The sequence below is a fragment of the Cariama cristata genome, unplaced genomic scaffold (assembly GCF_000690535.1).
Source record: "Cariama cristata isolate BGI_N322 unplaced genomic scaffold, ASM69053v1 scaffold6172, whole genome shotgun sequence".
NCBI classification, from domain to species: Eukaryota; Metazoa; Chordata; class Aves; order Cariamiformes; family Cariamidae; genus Cariama; species Cariama cristata.
The window spans coordinates 79235-94580 of NW_009605430.1; the positions used below are offsets into that span (position 1 = coordinate 79235).

A 15346-nucleotide genomic window follows, 5' to 3' on the forward strand; every position below is an offset into this window, starting at 1 on the left:
TGGGTCCTTACCGTCAGCCCTACTGTACCAGATAGAGATATCTAAGGGACAGGTGCTGCAAACCTGAAAGTTGTAGTTGCCAAGCCTCTTTGGAGTTCGCTAGGGATGTATCTATGTATTAAACAAATTGCTTTGGCATGCATTCATTAAATATCTTTTGGATCACGACCCAACAATCCATCCATACACCTATTTCTATCTCACAAAACACCTAACTTCACCCTTGCCTTCTCCTCTATGTCATTATCCATTTGATCATCAGCCTATTGACCTTAACGCATTTTTTTTTCCTCCAAACTAAAGCCCTGCAAGCTTTGTGTGTGGCCTTGTAAGCACCTCGCTGGCACTAAAGCAGAGATAACGAGAAGTCACGCAACGGTTGTTAGAAGATGGCTCCCACACAGCATGCACAATGTTGCTGTGGTTAGTAGATGTGGAAGCAATCGACTGCACTTTCAAATGTGCTCATTTGTAAGCCTAATTACCTGCCTGTACAAATGTGGCAGGTAGGAATCTGGGCAGATACAATTTGAGGCAAAATAAGCAGAAATCTACAATTTTGTACTCACTTTCAATTGTAGTCACAAAACTGGCCCTGTTATACCGAAAACCAGGTGAAAGCCTGGTGAAAAATCATGGAATAAGGTTATTTTAAGCAACTAACAATGTGGTGTGAAATCTTAGCCCCATTAAAGTGTTTCTTTTCTGATTTCTAAGAAATCTTCACATGTACTATGCATTTGATTAAAAAAAGAAGAAAATAAGCATCATTATCTTGCATTTTAAAATAACAGTACCATGAAATTCATCAAAGAACAAGAGTAAATATCCTCATTTGACATCTTCTCAAGACTGGACAGGAAATCATTGTAAGATAAAGGATTCTATTTAAAACCAACAAACAGACACAGGATAAATAGGAGCTGATTAAAGTAGCAACGGCAAAATAAAATGGTATGAAGAAAAAAATAGTCAAATTAATAATATTCTTTTCCTTCACATATAACGAACTGGCTCTGTTTGGCCTATTGTCTTTGATGAAGTGCATTAAACTCCCAGTAACAAGAGTCCCAAGAGATTTACACTGAAGCAACAAACAGGGATCCTGCTGCATTTCAGAAACTTTGCAATAAAATTGAACAGGAAATTTCTTTTTCTATGCTTGATCTTCTCCAGCCTTTGGAGGTCTTCCCTGCAAAAGGGGTCTGGAAAACATGAGCAGCTCTCAGTTAAATGCATGACCAAATTTTTTGATGCTGGCTATCCTTGTGTTAAAATTCCAGAAGAGTTAAATGAACCTTTAAGAGCAACATACTTTTCAGTTAATTTGTGCAAGGTAGGTTCATCTCAAACACAGGCCCATAATCCCACGTAGGCAGAACTCTGCACTGACTTCAGCAACATCTGGACATATGTGTTTCCCCCTACATATCATTTTTTCACTTCAGTTTAGATCAGTATATACGAAAAGGTGGGCCCTACAGCAACGTTTTGTAAGGATCCTGGTACCTCAGAATCCGTGCATATGTCCACATCCATGCAGAAAAGCCTGCATTTGAAAATGCGAATTGATGTTTCTAGCTACAAACCAGTGACAGTTCTCATACATTATGTTATTCAACCCTGCACTCTTTCAAACAGCAAAGAAAGAGTATTCAAGGATATTTTTCTGTCTGATATTTAGGAGGATGTCTTTATGCTTAAATTCTCAAAGCAGAGATCATTAAAGAATAGTGAAGACATTATATGCACACATACCTTTAGCAATTAAAAATCCAAAGTGAAATGTTAACACTTCACCTGGTGAAATCTATCCTAGGACAGCTTAAAAAAATCCTTCTACAATACAATTATTTATAGTAAGGCAAAAGATGAGGCATTACAAAGAAAAACAAACTAACAGAAGTGCTGAATTAAATTCATGGTTAAGAGATCAGCGCTGAAGTTTTCAGTCAACCTAAAGCCCTGTTAGTAACAGAGATGGTACAAAAGGGCTCACTATGGGATGCTCCACTTGAACAGACATGTATCGACACTGAAAAACAGAAACCAAATTACAAAGTTCCCAAATAATAAAATAATGCTTACGCGGCTATGGAAATGTTAGCTGCGGACATGGGGCTGACTTCTGCCACTTCCTTGGCCTTTTGCAGGGCAAGCTTTTGATTGGTGGCTTCCTCCATTTCCTCCTCATCCTGGAGCAGAAAATCAAGAGAAATCAGAGCATGTGTCATACAATGACGATAACCAAAGCTCTCCAAGGCACGAGTCATATGTGACTCTCACCACCATGCTGTGACAACAGTGGAAACTCATTAAAACAAGGCAGAATTTCACAACTTCTTGCAAGGACCTCTGGGTCTTGGTGCCAACAACAGCAGCTAAAGATGAGAAATGCAAGGTTTGGTCAAGTGCTCAGTACATTTTTACCAAGATTACTTCTCCCTCGCAAAGCTTTCTTACCTCTCCTGGGTCTTCTCTTAGCATTTGGGTAGGAGACTATGGCAGGACAGGGAGAGACCTGACCACAAGTGTGACGTTTCTGGGGTGAAGTGAGCCCCATTTATCTCCGACCTGTATGTGTAAAAACACTCTAAAGCCTACATCCCACTGAAATGTATGAGACAGACTCCTAAATCCTTCATGACACCTTGCCAATGTGACTTCTCTGAAACAGTAGATCTAATAAACCACACTGGATTTGGCTAGTCCTGCTCACACCAGTTTTACCCCAGATATTTCCATTAACTTCAGTGGTATCACTGTGGACATAAAGAGTGCAAACAGAAAGGAGGAGCTGTATTAAAGCATAGTCTGTAGACTCAAGTACAGATGAGAAAGACGGTTACGTTCACGCTTTCTGCATACCCCCCAGATCATGTGGATTTTTAACCTCTATTGGCATTGCAAGCTCTCGCAGAGTATAACTGTGATTTATTTCCTCTTACCTGGTGTAATGACAAGAAAGATACCGCTCAAATTCAAACTACAGGATCTTAAGCAATGAGATGAGGGCAAAAGGCAAAGAAATAGCCTGGTTCCTTTTCAATGATCATCTAGGTTAAACTTCCTTGGAACTTTCTAGCCAGTCAATTTAGATAGTAAAATCATGGCAGGATAAACACAGACCCCCTGATGGCAATGTCACCATCGCACATATTCAGGGAATAACCACACGTAAAGATGAGAGCAGTCATAGGCTCTTCCGTCAAGCTCTATGAAATGCCACGGGTCTACCGTCGCTCTTCAAAGGTAATGCTGTGGAAAAGTTTTGCTTAAAATAATGAGAGTGGACAGTAAGACATCTAGCTTTGACATAGAAAGTCCGCTAGATCTATCAATCCTGAATAACATATACATAAACAATTCCTTACTCTGACTTTGGTGTTATTTACTTAGGCTGAACTAATTTTGAAAATGTTTTCCTTTTCTCCTTTAGAAGGAAAAGAAATGATGGAAAATGAATCCAAAAATTCTGCTACCATTAAAGTTTCAAATATTTTTTTGCCTTTCCAAATATTAGCAAGTCTATAACAACCAAATTCTTATGGTAGCGAATGAAGAACCTGACACAGGCCATGAAAAATGCAGAACAATTATACAAAGTCAGTATTTCTCAACTGCCAACCTCCAGTAAATTTATCAATGGTTTGGAAGCTTGTTGTAAATCAAGGGTATCAGCAAAAGATGAATCTTTTGAGGAATAAGACCCCCAAATAAGAAGGCTTTTAAGGTTTCCCTTTCATTCTGCAGGTATCTTCAAGTTGTTTCTTCTCTTGAGGACTCTCTAGCAGCATTACAATCACATACATTCAAAGGCTCTTTATTTTTCTTTCTGTGCATCTAAAGCACCAGACACAGTTTTTCCAAATTTTTAAAATTTCTAGTTTCAACTACATTCTCCTCGGTGCATCAGTAATTGTGCTGAATTTAATATCTCAAAGTAACAGCAGAAAATATCCCTTGTCATTATAAACTCAGCCGTCCCTAACTCAGAACAAGCATGCTAGTTAACAGATGACTGCTTAATAATATTTCTGCAGCTCTTTCCACCCAGAGATTGCAGATTACTACAAAAAGTAATTAATTTTTTTGCTTGATACTTACACTGCCAGGTCTCACTGGGGCACAGACTCATCTTGTTCTGCTTGGAGTACGCAGGGGTTTGACGGTGCATGACTGACGGCAGCTCTGAGCCGTGATGGCAACATCCATCCATCCCACCAACAGCCCAGACTGTCACCGTCATTATATAGGGGCAAGTGCATATAAAGGCCCTGCCTATAAAGATGTCTCTCTTTTACCTTTCCTTTCTGCTTTCCAGACCTCCGAATCTTCATTTAAACCACACGGTTTATCACATGGTAGAACACTTCTTTGGTGCTACCCTTAATGATATGCATAGTTAACGCTGACTGTTCTTAATTAAGTTTACCCAATTAAAGCCCTCTCCATTGGGAAGGGGGAGAAGGGGTCTTCGTGACTGTTACACACCTGGTTTTGCCACTTACTTCAGTCCATTATTTCTGGGGATTTCTCCACTTTTTAATGTATTTTTATGTAAAATTTACACATCCCTCCTACCCCACATTGCATGTTTTCATACTGCTTTCTCAGGGATTGCTGGTAGTGCACAGAGATCAGAGAATATACTCTGTGCTTTAGGATATTTAGGAAAATAAAGGGTCACTTGTGGTGGCTTTACATGCCCATATAACGAGGATGAAGAACAAACTGCTGTGTGTCACCGGAGCCATTGTGGGATGATCAGGGGAGAAAAGATTTTTAAAAGCAAATTTGGCGGGCAATTTTAGATTCCACTCTGAATCAATGAACAGGAAGAAAAACTTGCCAATATGTGGAAAAAACCTAGAGGGTAGGCAAGCAAAGAGATTCAGGACAGTTCTAAGAAATCACTAGAAATTAAGTTGGCAGAGTTTAAGTCAACGATAAGGGAGAGGAGGAGAGAGACCTGGTGGGGAGGGAGAGGCAGAGGCTGGAGAACAGATTCTTTTATATATTCAAAGAAAAGGTGGTGATTCTTTTTTTTCCACCCCAAAATGAGTCATTCCAAAGTACTGGTGAGTTTTGTAACAGACATCGGATGATCAAGCTTAAGTTAAATATAGTTTCAATTCTGATAATTTCTGTTACAAGTCACAAGGCCCAGATAAGGCTACCAAGAAATGTTTAAATGCCACGTTAAAAGAAGTCCAAATCAGCATCCAGAAGTGGAAATGTTGGTTGAAATGCTTCAGTCCTGAAGGTTAGCTGGAAAGCTTTCTGTCTTTCCAAAACAGAGGGAGTTGCAACCTGCTTATGGTTTTCCCACATTATACGCAGCACTGATCTCCATTAGTTTTACAGCATAAATGTCAAGAAAGTCTCCTGAGATCAGCTGACTCCTGAGTAACTTAATTATACCTCCAGGTCATTTTTGGGTTTGCATGATCATATTTACTTAGCAATAAATCCCTCATTCTCCAGGTATGCTATATAATTGAATTACTTTTATCTTCTTCCTCTTCTTTTGAAAACCCTAGTGACTTTTGGGGATCATAAATAAAATTCAAGCAAAAAAGAGTTTCTCAAGAAGCTTTATGATTTGGCAATGCTGTTGAATCCATCAATATTTAATTATACTTTATAAACATCAACAAAGTCAAGTTTCTAACCATCCCAGTCAGCTGCTGAAATATTCACAAGAAAGCACTAAAAGGATTAAGAAAGAAGAAGGATGAGCTTCGTTATCCAAGAATTGTGCTGGGCCTGATCCTCTCTCTTAGCACATGCAAGGGATGCCCGTAAATCTCCTGAACAGGCTGGGAAGATGCATGCCTCGGGCTGGAGATTTCTGTGAGCTTTAGAAAGAACCAAAACAGCTGAGGTGCTGTAAGGCAAAAGCTTCCCAGAAAAAAACAAAACAAAACAAAACACCAAAAAACCCAAAACCCCACACTGAGAGCCATTATACACACCCCTGAGTTGCATTATAAGGGAGGAGGGACACAGAACATGGTCTCAGAGACATAGGAACATTTATTATACACCTGGGAGCCACCAGCCTTCTTGTACGGTCTGCGCTGGGTATCAGCTGTCGGGAAACAAGGCTCCAGTCGAAGCTGGAAGCTGAAGCCAGTCATGCAGCTCCACAGCACAAAAGGAGACTGGTAAAGACAAGCTCAGCTGCAACAGAAACATGGATTTTTAACTGGGAACAATTGGCTGCTTTGGTCTTCAGCAGCTGGAGTGGGGTAGGAAACTCTTAGAAATGTCTGTCTCCTCGAACTGTGGAGATGCATCGTGTATCCGCAAACTACTGCACTTTTCTACGACTCTAAAAAGACGAAACATCCTTGCTCGCTGGTGCATAAGCACGAGGTTGGTGATCCTCTTACCCTATCAGGAGGATACAAGCTATTGTAAAATACAACTGCTAAGGTGGATACAGCGCTTCTTTTGCTGCTAGCAGGTCACTGTGACTTGCAGCGATGGCAGCAGCACAGCAAAGGGGTGTGCAGGTCTTTATCCACTCGGTGAGAACAAGCTAGAAATGTGCAAACAAAATCTAATGCTGCCTCCCTCATAAATACAACTGGGTATGCTACAATGAGAAATCAAAAGTATGTAATTATACAAACTCCAGCACTTGCAATCCTTCCTGCGCAATACTGAGGCTGTAAGTTTTTCTCCGTAGAGAATGCTCCGATATAGATCTGTACATACAGTAAAGTCACATCGGTGTCGTTTCCATCTCTTGCCAGGACCTGGCTTTCCGCCTGTGCTTGGGTTAGGGCCTCAGCTTTCTCTTGGATGTGGTGAGAGGCAGAAAGAAAGATTATAACATCTTTGTTGAGTATTCAGAATAGCCTCTGCAAGTTGTTTTCCAGGGAGTTGATTGAAGAATGTTAATTCTTTGATTCATCCCAAAACTCGGCAAGATAAGACACAGTAGTGTAGAGACAGCAAAAGCAGCAATACACCACCTGCATTTCCCCATGTCTAAGCTTCAGGTCAGCCCAAACTCATTAATTGGTTTGCCTCTGCTCTTGAAAACAACAAATGAAGACAGGCTGAGAGAGTTGGCGTTGTTCAGCCTGGAGAAGAGAAGGCTCTGAGTAACCTTCCAGTACCTAAAGGTGCCAACAAGAAAGCTGGGGAGGAACATTTTACAACGGCTTGGAGTGACAGGACAAGGGGCAATGGCTTTAAACTGGAAGAGGGAAGATTTAGATGAGATATCAGGATGAAATTCTTCCCAGTGAGGGGGGCGAGGCAGTGGCAGAGGTTGCCCAGAGAAGCTGTGGCTGCCCCATCCCTGGGAGTGTTCAAGGCCAGGTTGGATGGGGCTGTGAGCAACCTGGTCTGGTGGAAGGTGTCCCTGCCCATGGCAGGGGGGTAAGAACCTGATAATTTTTAAGGTCCTTTCCAATCTCAACTATTCTATGATGCTATGAAATGCTACAAATGCCTGTATGCTTTCATGCAGCAGCAAGATGAGCAATGCCTACTGCCCACTCTGTGATAAAATGAAACTAAAGTACATTAAATAGTTCACTGAAACAAGCCTGAAACAAAACAAACCTGAACAAGAATAAACCTCCTTTCTGCAATGCAAACTGGTAAACCGAGGTACTGCATGAACAGGCTCTAGAGGAAATCTCAGGGTGGCTGGAAGGGTCGGTAACGTGTGCTTTATGTCCAGTAGCTGTGGTCTAAGTTTGAAGAAACAGAAATCTCACACATACCTTGGTCAGCTCTTGGGCATTTGCCAGATTGTCAACAGCGATAGCCAAGAAGACATTCAGGAGCGTATCTTTGGGGATCAGCTAAGGAAAAATATCTTCACGCAGCAGATACAGTAAACTGTTCCCTCTCTGCTGCCACTGCCCTTCTTTCCCCACTTACAGTCGTCGGTATGTGATGGATTGACCCCTTGCACCGCTGCTTTGCCTTCATTTCTAACTCACCCACTTCTGCTGGGAGCCCGCTCTGCAGCACACAGGTGCTGGACACCCATTTGTCTCTTTCCCAGCACGTATCCCTGGTGGGGATACACACACGTGCTGAGCAGACGGGCTTTAAAATGCTATAGGTGCAACTGATATGGCACCACATGGTGGTTCTAGAGACACAACAGTCCTTGTTTTTCTATTCTAGAAAATCCACACCTACACTCCTGCCCATACACACACACACACAGAGGATTTCATCTTCACTTTTCCCTCTTGTTTAAAAGGACAACTGGTAGAGCTCCTGGAAACTGGTCATTTTAAAGCCAACATTTGCATAATATATACCTAAAGCTATAAGAAAGCATTGGGTACCATGAAAAAGTTAAGCTTAGGTCACTGCTGCATTACATACTGGTAGGAGGAAACTATCATGCCTTATCACACTGAACTCGATATGACAATTAGACCACCACAGACATCCTCTATCCTGAATGCTGCAGCATCATGCAGAGCACAGCAATAGAAGAGCCTGTTAGCAGGACACCCAGCCCGAGCTAATGAGCTCTGCTGGGAAATGGTCCGTTAGTCCCGGTCAAATTGCATGTAGCCCAGCTAAACAACTGCCAGTGCCCACGCTAGCCTGGGTCTCTCTGCAAAATATCACCAGGACATAACATTTCCCTATAATTATTCATTCATATTTTTTTTTCATTTTTCCACTTAATGATTTCAGCTATTACGCTGTCCTTTCATACGTTTTATTATTGTTCTAGCTATGCATCTGCAAAACAGCCCCAAAACAATTGTAAATCAGATACCTTTGCATATGAAAAGAAAGCAAGCAAAGCAAAACCAAGTCCAAACCACTCTCCAAGAAGAAAATGCATTTTGCACTTGTACTTTACCTGGTGACAGGACAGTCACTCACTCCATAGCTGTATAAAGCTATGATTGCTCCTCTAAATATTAATGTACATGAGAATGAAGTCGATCTCACAAGTATTTACTCTCTGGAGATTCACAAATGCTTTGACAGCAATGTGCTGCTGCTGTGTTTGTGTTGCACTGTCCTCACCAGAGCCAAGTACCAGTCTGGGACCAGACGCAGGTCCCCGTAAGCTGAATGAAATGACTGCAGCAGTTTTAGGCAACTAATCCAGTTATTTTCTGTTGGGTTAACGTGTACCCTTGTTTTGGGCTTTGAGTTGGAAGCAATGCCCAAAGCAACGCCGCAGCAAAGGCAGGACTGAGGTACGAGGCCGGTGTGCTGGGAGGAGCCAGGCAATTGCTCCAGCAAGGGGACGAGCCCCCAGGGTGCTGGCAAACCGGCAATGAGACTTTGGGGAAATCTTGGCCTCGGTGCCCCTCTGATTACTTTCCATTTCTCAGAAGGATGCCTGAAAGAGGCATCTGAGGTTCCTCTATAAACAGAGGAGCCAGGAGCGGCGCATTCATCGGCTGCGGTCATCTCTGCCAAACAGGAGGGTGCCCAGAAATCCTCGTGCCCCAGCACCCTCCGGGCAGCACACCGGTTGCAGGAGCTGCTGGCTGCGGAGATGTTGCCCCACATTGGCATGGCATCAGGAGACTTCCCAGGGCAGCCAGAGACCAAAGTTGGCCCAAACAACCAGCTCAAAGCCTCTTTGCTTTCCCTCTCTAGAGCTTTTATCAAACATAATTCAGCCAAGACTTCAGAACCAGATGCTCACATCTCTAATTCCCATTGAGATGAGTGTCTCCAGAGCCTAAATGCCTATCAAAACTGGAGCCTCTGCTTGTGATGGTGGAAAGCAGGAGTTGTATTTAATCTCTTCGGATGCATCTGCATCCCGATTGCCAAACCTGCAGGGGATGGGATGCAGAGCCCTGGGGTTTCTCCAGGCAAAGGCCAGGTCATCCATCAGGTTTTCTCCATGTCATATAACACGGGATGGAGGTTTTTGTCATGTGAAGGTGATTCCTCTGGGACGGAGAGAGGTTTGAAATGTGATGCCCATCAATTGTTCTCAATTGTTCCTTCCTCTGTAGCAGCCGAACAGTGAGGAGCACAGGGTGGGAGTTCCTCAATCCCAGTGAGCCCAGCAGACAAAAAAAAAAAAAGGGGGAAAATAATGCTGAAATTATTGCCTCCCTCCCATGCTGAAATCAGAGCTTAATCAACTTCTCATTTGCAAAGATCCCAATTCCCTCGTTTCCTTTTAACCAAGGGTTGGCAAGACAGGGCTGTCATTTGCTGCTGGGGGTGCAGGCAGGGAGGCTGAGGCACCGCTGTCCACAGCGGCACCGGGGTGCCGGCTGGTGCCGAATGTTTGGGTTCCTTCCTCTGGGGTGCTTCCAACACATGGGAAACACTTCCAAGCTTTCTGCTCTGGGAATAAATGTCTCGGTAATAAAACTGTCTTCCTACCCTTGCCTCCTACACACACATGCTGAAAATGTCTCATGTAACATAATCAACTACTGGAAATATAATGAATTTTTTTTTTTTTTAACAGATCAGGCTGTTTTGATCCATCTCCAAGCAGACACAAGCTGGCAGACTTGGGTGTTTCTGCCCCAAAAAAGGTCCCTCAGTCCTTCCTGCAGAGTTTGGGGATTCCCAAATATCACCCAAACTCCAGCCTCTGGCCCAGGCTGGGTAACCTGGGCAGACCCACGGACCTTGCCAGCAGCCGAGCCAGCGGCTGCGGCCAAGAACGGCTCTCCTGCACGGTGGGCAAGGGCAAGGGGCAAGCGCAGGACACTCCAGGCAGTTGCTGCTTTTCATTTCAAGCTCCTCTCCAGTTTTTCATGGGTTTCTTTTTTTTTCCCCTCAACAGATGCATCAATTTATCTATTAACTGGATAACAATGAACACAGGCATGGTGTAATTTCCTAGAAAATGGGCCAAATCCTCCTGTTACTCTAATCATACTACTTTCACAAAACCATTTCAGATGGGGAGATCTGGCTCACATGGACTCTGTGGAACTGGGAACGTAACCTGAGAGACTTCTGATTTACACAAAGTTTCTGGATCTTTTCCTTGCAATAGTCCCTTGAAAAAGTAAATGGATTCAAAGAAACAACTGAGCTGCAGTGAGAAGCAGGGGAAGCCAGCACCCACCCACCTTTCTGCTTCATGAAAAAGAACAGTGGCAATGCCCCGAGCAGTTCTGGGAGAAGAAAGGAGTCCCTCATGTCTAAAAAGTGCAGGTTTTGCAAGCTGATCCAAAATCACCGACGCCGATTCTCTAACAAGATTTGATCCGTTTTGCCTAAACTCTTAAAAATAGACTCACCAAATGTCAATGTTCAAAAACTGAAAATAAAACCCCTTCCAGCAGAGGAATCGAAGTGTCATTTGCTGATCAGAAGGGCTTGGACTGATTTCAATGGTAGTGATGTGTAAGAAAATAATACCAAATAGTTCCACTATAGAAATTCAGCTGCAGTGAACATCCAGGTGGGGAGAGCTGGTGGCAAATGAAAAAAAAAAAATTCATTGCATAGAAAAAAATACATTTTTAAAGCTTTATGGAAGGAGTTCTGCGAGGCAGAGGGGGGAGATCTTTGCAAAGTCCTAAGTTAGAGCAGAAAAGACAGTTCACATTAATTATAATTAAGCTAATCAACAACTTCACTGCTCTTTATTGGGTGTTCTTTTGGTGCTCGCTGGGCTGTGGGCTCTCCTTGGGAAGGTGAACCTGCGGCTCAGACACGTACCTCACCCCGCACCCTCGCCTGCCCTTAACATTGCTGGGGCACTGCAGCATCATTGACATTAATGACTATTTTACTTCCCACAAAAATGCAGGACTGTTCTTTTCTGGCAAACTAAAGTTTATTTTCTGACGTTCCGGGTTATGTTTTGACAGTTAATGATCACTTAAGTCCCTGGTAAGTCATACAAGTTCAGCTTTCCCTCCGAGATAAATGACTGCCTGCTGCTTGCTCTCGGCGTCAAAAAAACTGGAGGTACTGAAAAGCAGGGGTAGCACTGACTTCACTGAAATATGGTTTGAAATATCAGCACAAGCATGAGTGGGCTTACTGCTGCAATTCCCACAGTGAACAGACAAGGAAAAGATTTAACCCCTCATCCTTCACCACACACTCCAGCCTCTGTTCTCCCCTCCTGCCCATGGTGCTTAAAGGCAAACAAGTCTACGTGCGATGCAGAAAGGCTCTTACAAGCTCTCTGCGAATGCAGCTGATGTTCTCAGACTAAGTTTCTACAGTGACAATCTGGGCCAGGTCTCTAATTCTCCAATGTGATAGAAATCTCTATAGGAATTAATAGATTTGTTTCAGGTTTGTAACTCTGATCTCTAGAAGCTGTGGAAGAATTCTTCTAGGACACTATAAAAGGGTTTCTGAGCATTGTTGTTCTTTGTCAGCCAGCTCTCCCCTCTCGCTTTACTTTGTGCTCACAGCAACTCACCTGCAGCAAACTCAGCCCCATCGGCAGAACTCGTGGAGAATTAAAGAATCACACCTGACACCTCCTCCTTGCTAAACGCACCGACGGTGCTCTGAGCTCTCTGGCTGCACTAAACCTGTGCCACCAGCCCGTGACTCTGGGCAAAGGGGATGAGAGAGGCACTGGAGATGGTCCCAGGGAAGCAGCCAGAAAAGGCACCTCCTGGATCCCCTCAGCAGCAGGACAGCAGAAGGGGAAGCAAGACAGCTGCTGTCTGCCACAATGATATTTGGGGAGAATGTGGGTAAGGCTTTGACCCACCACTCTGCCAGGGCAAGCAGAAGCAAATACCAAACTCATGGCAGCGGCAATAGGTGAACCGGGTCCTTATTCCCTCCTCTTGAGCATCCCCTGCTCTTAGAAAACTAAAGGACAAGGGAGAAGCCCTCTCTGAAGTAAAGGTGCAAGAAGGGAATTTATATCCTGTTCCTCAGAAATGCTGGATCTTAGCTGCTCTAAGGTTAAAAGTCTCTCTCTCAGCTCTGCTGTCAAGCCTGATTATAGCTTAATCTCATTTTCAAATGCCAAGCCCTGAGGATTTAGAAATCTCCCTCCCAGCTCTCCATTGACCCAGTTTTCCACAGCCTTGTGTTTCTGGAAGGGGCAGATGTCTGAGCACAGCTGCTGAGCCAGCCCGGGCACCATGGCTGCTCTGGCTCTGACAGAGCAGGTTAACGGGATAAATCCTGCAGAGACACGCCGTGTGACAAGCACAGCTCGCACACTGTCTGCTCCACTGTTCCCTGCCTTGGTTCCTTCTGCTAACGGAGAAATTTCAGGCAAAGTAAAGGCCCAGAGCCCTGCCATGCAGTCTGTGGGTGCTGATGTCTCCTCTCTTGTCATCCTGACCACCAGCTGAAGGGGTTTATGTCTATAACAACGCTATGCCTTTAGCACAAGCATTGCACCCCATGTACCCTTCCCTTTCTCCTATACTGCCAGCCCAAACAGGACTCCTAGGAAAAGAGGAACACTGGGACTCTATCTAGCAAGAAGGTCTGCACTGCTGGGAAACCCTCTGGGGCACTCGCAAGCAGAGCAGCAATGCTCAGCATTATTATCTCTATTTGACAGAACAAATAAACCAGTTGGGCTGCTTCATATATGCAATAGTTTTCAAGTTTCCATTTTTAAAGATGCTCTGTTTGACTCCACACAGCTTGTCACTGCAGCCAGCAAATATCTCGCACCAACAATTTTATACCTGGTTAACGTGAGCAATGCTACACAACATCAGCAGCCTCCGTCATGAAGCAGGGACAGAGCCGTCACAACTCCCATGCTCTCATCACACCCAGCCCTTAGACTGGAGAATCTCTTTGCTCATTTCTGTATAAAACACCAGCCTCTCTTTCCAAATCCTGTCTCCGTGTGACTGCTACGTTCTTGCCTCCCTAGGCCTCTCTGGGACATAACACACGTCAGAGTGATGCTGGTTCCCCAGCAGACACCCTGGGACATTACGGGGGGGGGCACAAGCTCCCAGTTCCCTGTTGCCCTCAAGAGATTTTCATGACTAAGCAGAAGAAAACATCTTCAGAGACTTCATGTGTCAGGTGTTGGAACACGACCTAATATTCCCAGAACCCAAAACCCACGGTCTGGACCTAAGTTTTAAGCATTATGTGGAGATAAGACACTTTCAAGCTTTTGGAATAGCACAGCTGGTTATGCTGCCGTGTAGAGAAGGGCACCAAGAGACTGGAGCCTGATCTACGCACCAAACCAATTTCAACTCTTCCTTCCCCTGACCTAGAGCAAACTATCTGTAAAGATACTCGAGGTACAGAGGTCCTGCTCTGACTTCAATAATTTTTCCCATTTCATATCTTTCATAACTCATAACAGGACGTTCCTTAATGTAAAACATGAAAATGAAAATGAAGACTATGCTCACGTTGCCATCAGAAAAGTGACATCAACACGGACAACTTACCTGCGCCTCTTAACTCCAGTGCTGTAAGGAGCAAAGCTATAGCAATGATTTAGTTTTAAAAAGAGTAAGTGAGGGTGTGAGAATTTAAATAAAACTAGATTTTTCTAGCATCCCCAGGAAGGGTGCATGGCACACTGTGCCACTAACACAAGGCGATGTGGAAGGATACAGTTACCAAACAACGTCAGGACGATGAAGTAAATGGAGGAGAACATCCCCGAGCGGACACCGCCCTGTGACTCGATCCCGTGGTACATCACCGCGTTCCAGTCTTCCCCCGTCAGGATCTGCATGGTGAAATTTGAGAGAGAAGAAGAAAGGGTGACTCAAAGGAAGGACAAAGTAGGTAAGGCCTGGGGGAGCCAGGCAGCTCCATGCAACCCCCCCATCTCTGGAGGAACATGGAGGAGCACGAGTGTGGCAGACTGCAGTGTTGGACATCAAACCCCAGCCCTGGACAGTCTCACCTCGGGTTGGATGCAGCTTTCTCCTCTGGCATAAGCTGAGGAGGAGTGAGGATGGCTGGTGAGGGAGGACCACTGCCCCATTCCTGTCCCCCCTTGGTTACGTGCCTGCTGCCTACCTCTCACCGCAGGCTCTCGGGCGGGCAGAGGCAGTAAAAGCCACATTCCAACACTTCACCCCTAGCAAAATTTCTTCCCCCATCACCATTTTTAAGTCATGCAGAGATACCAGGTTTCAACAGCTCCATGCACGGCATTTCCCACAGACCTAAGAAAACTCTGACCTCTAAGCCCAGCGTCCTGAGTGGGATCTCTGCCAGCATCAACTCCTTTCATCCATTTCATCCAGAAAGGGTTTGCTCCCAACCCACACACACCGTACACGCTGAGTAACTGCATATCAGAAGGAGAAATTCTTGCAGCTCCCTTACACTATTCCTCTGTCCCTCAGGGCTGCAGACAGCTCTGCTGACCATTGCTCCAAATGCCCGGCACTGAGCAGCACAACCACTGCAAGGTTTGCCTGGG

General features: G+C 44.4%; 1 protein-coding gene across 1 annotated transcript in view; it reads right to left on the minus strand.

The window, feature by feature from the left end:
* Positions 1-15346, minus strand: part of LOC104158326 (voltage-dependent N-type calcium channel subunit alpha-1B-like) — a gene marked incomplete at both ends in the record, with an annotated part of 179320 nt that overhangs the window by 79017 nt on the left and 84957 nt on the right. The window contains 3 exons of the mRNA XM_009695941.1: positions 2089-2195; positions 7749-7816; positions 14524-14641. Coding sequence (XP_009694243.1) covers positions 2089-2195; positions 7749-7816; positions 14524-14641 — 293 coding nt within the window. The remainder of the gene's footprint in view (positions 1-2088; positions 2196-7748; positions 7817-14523; positions 14642-15346) is intronic.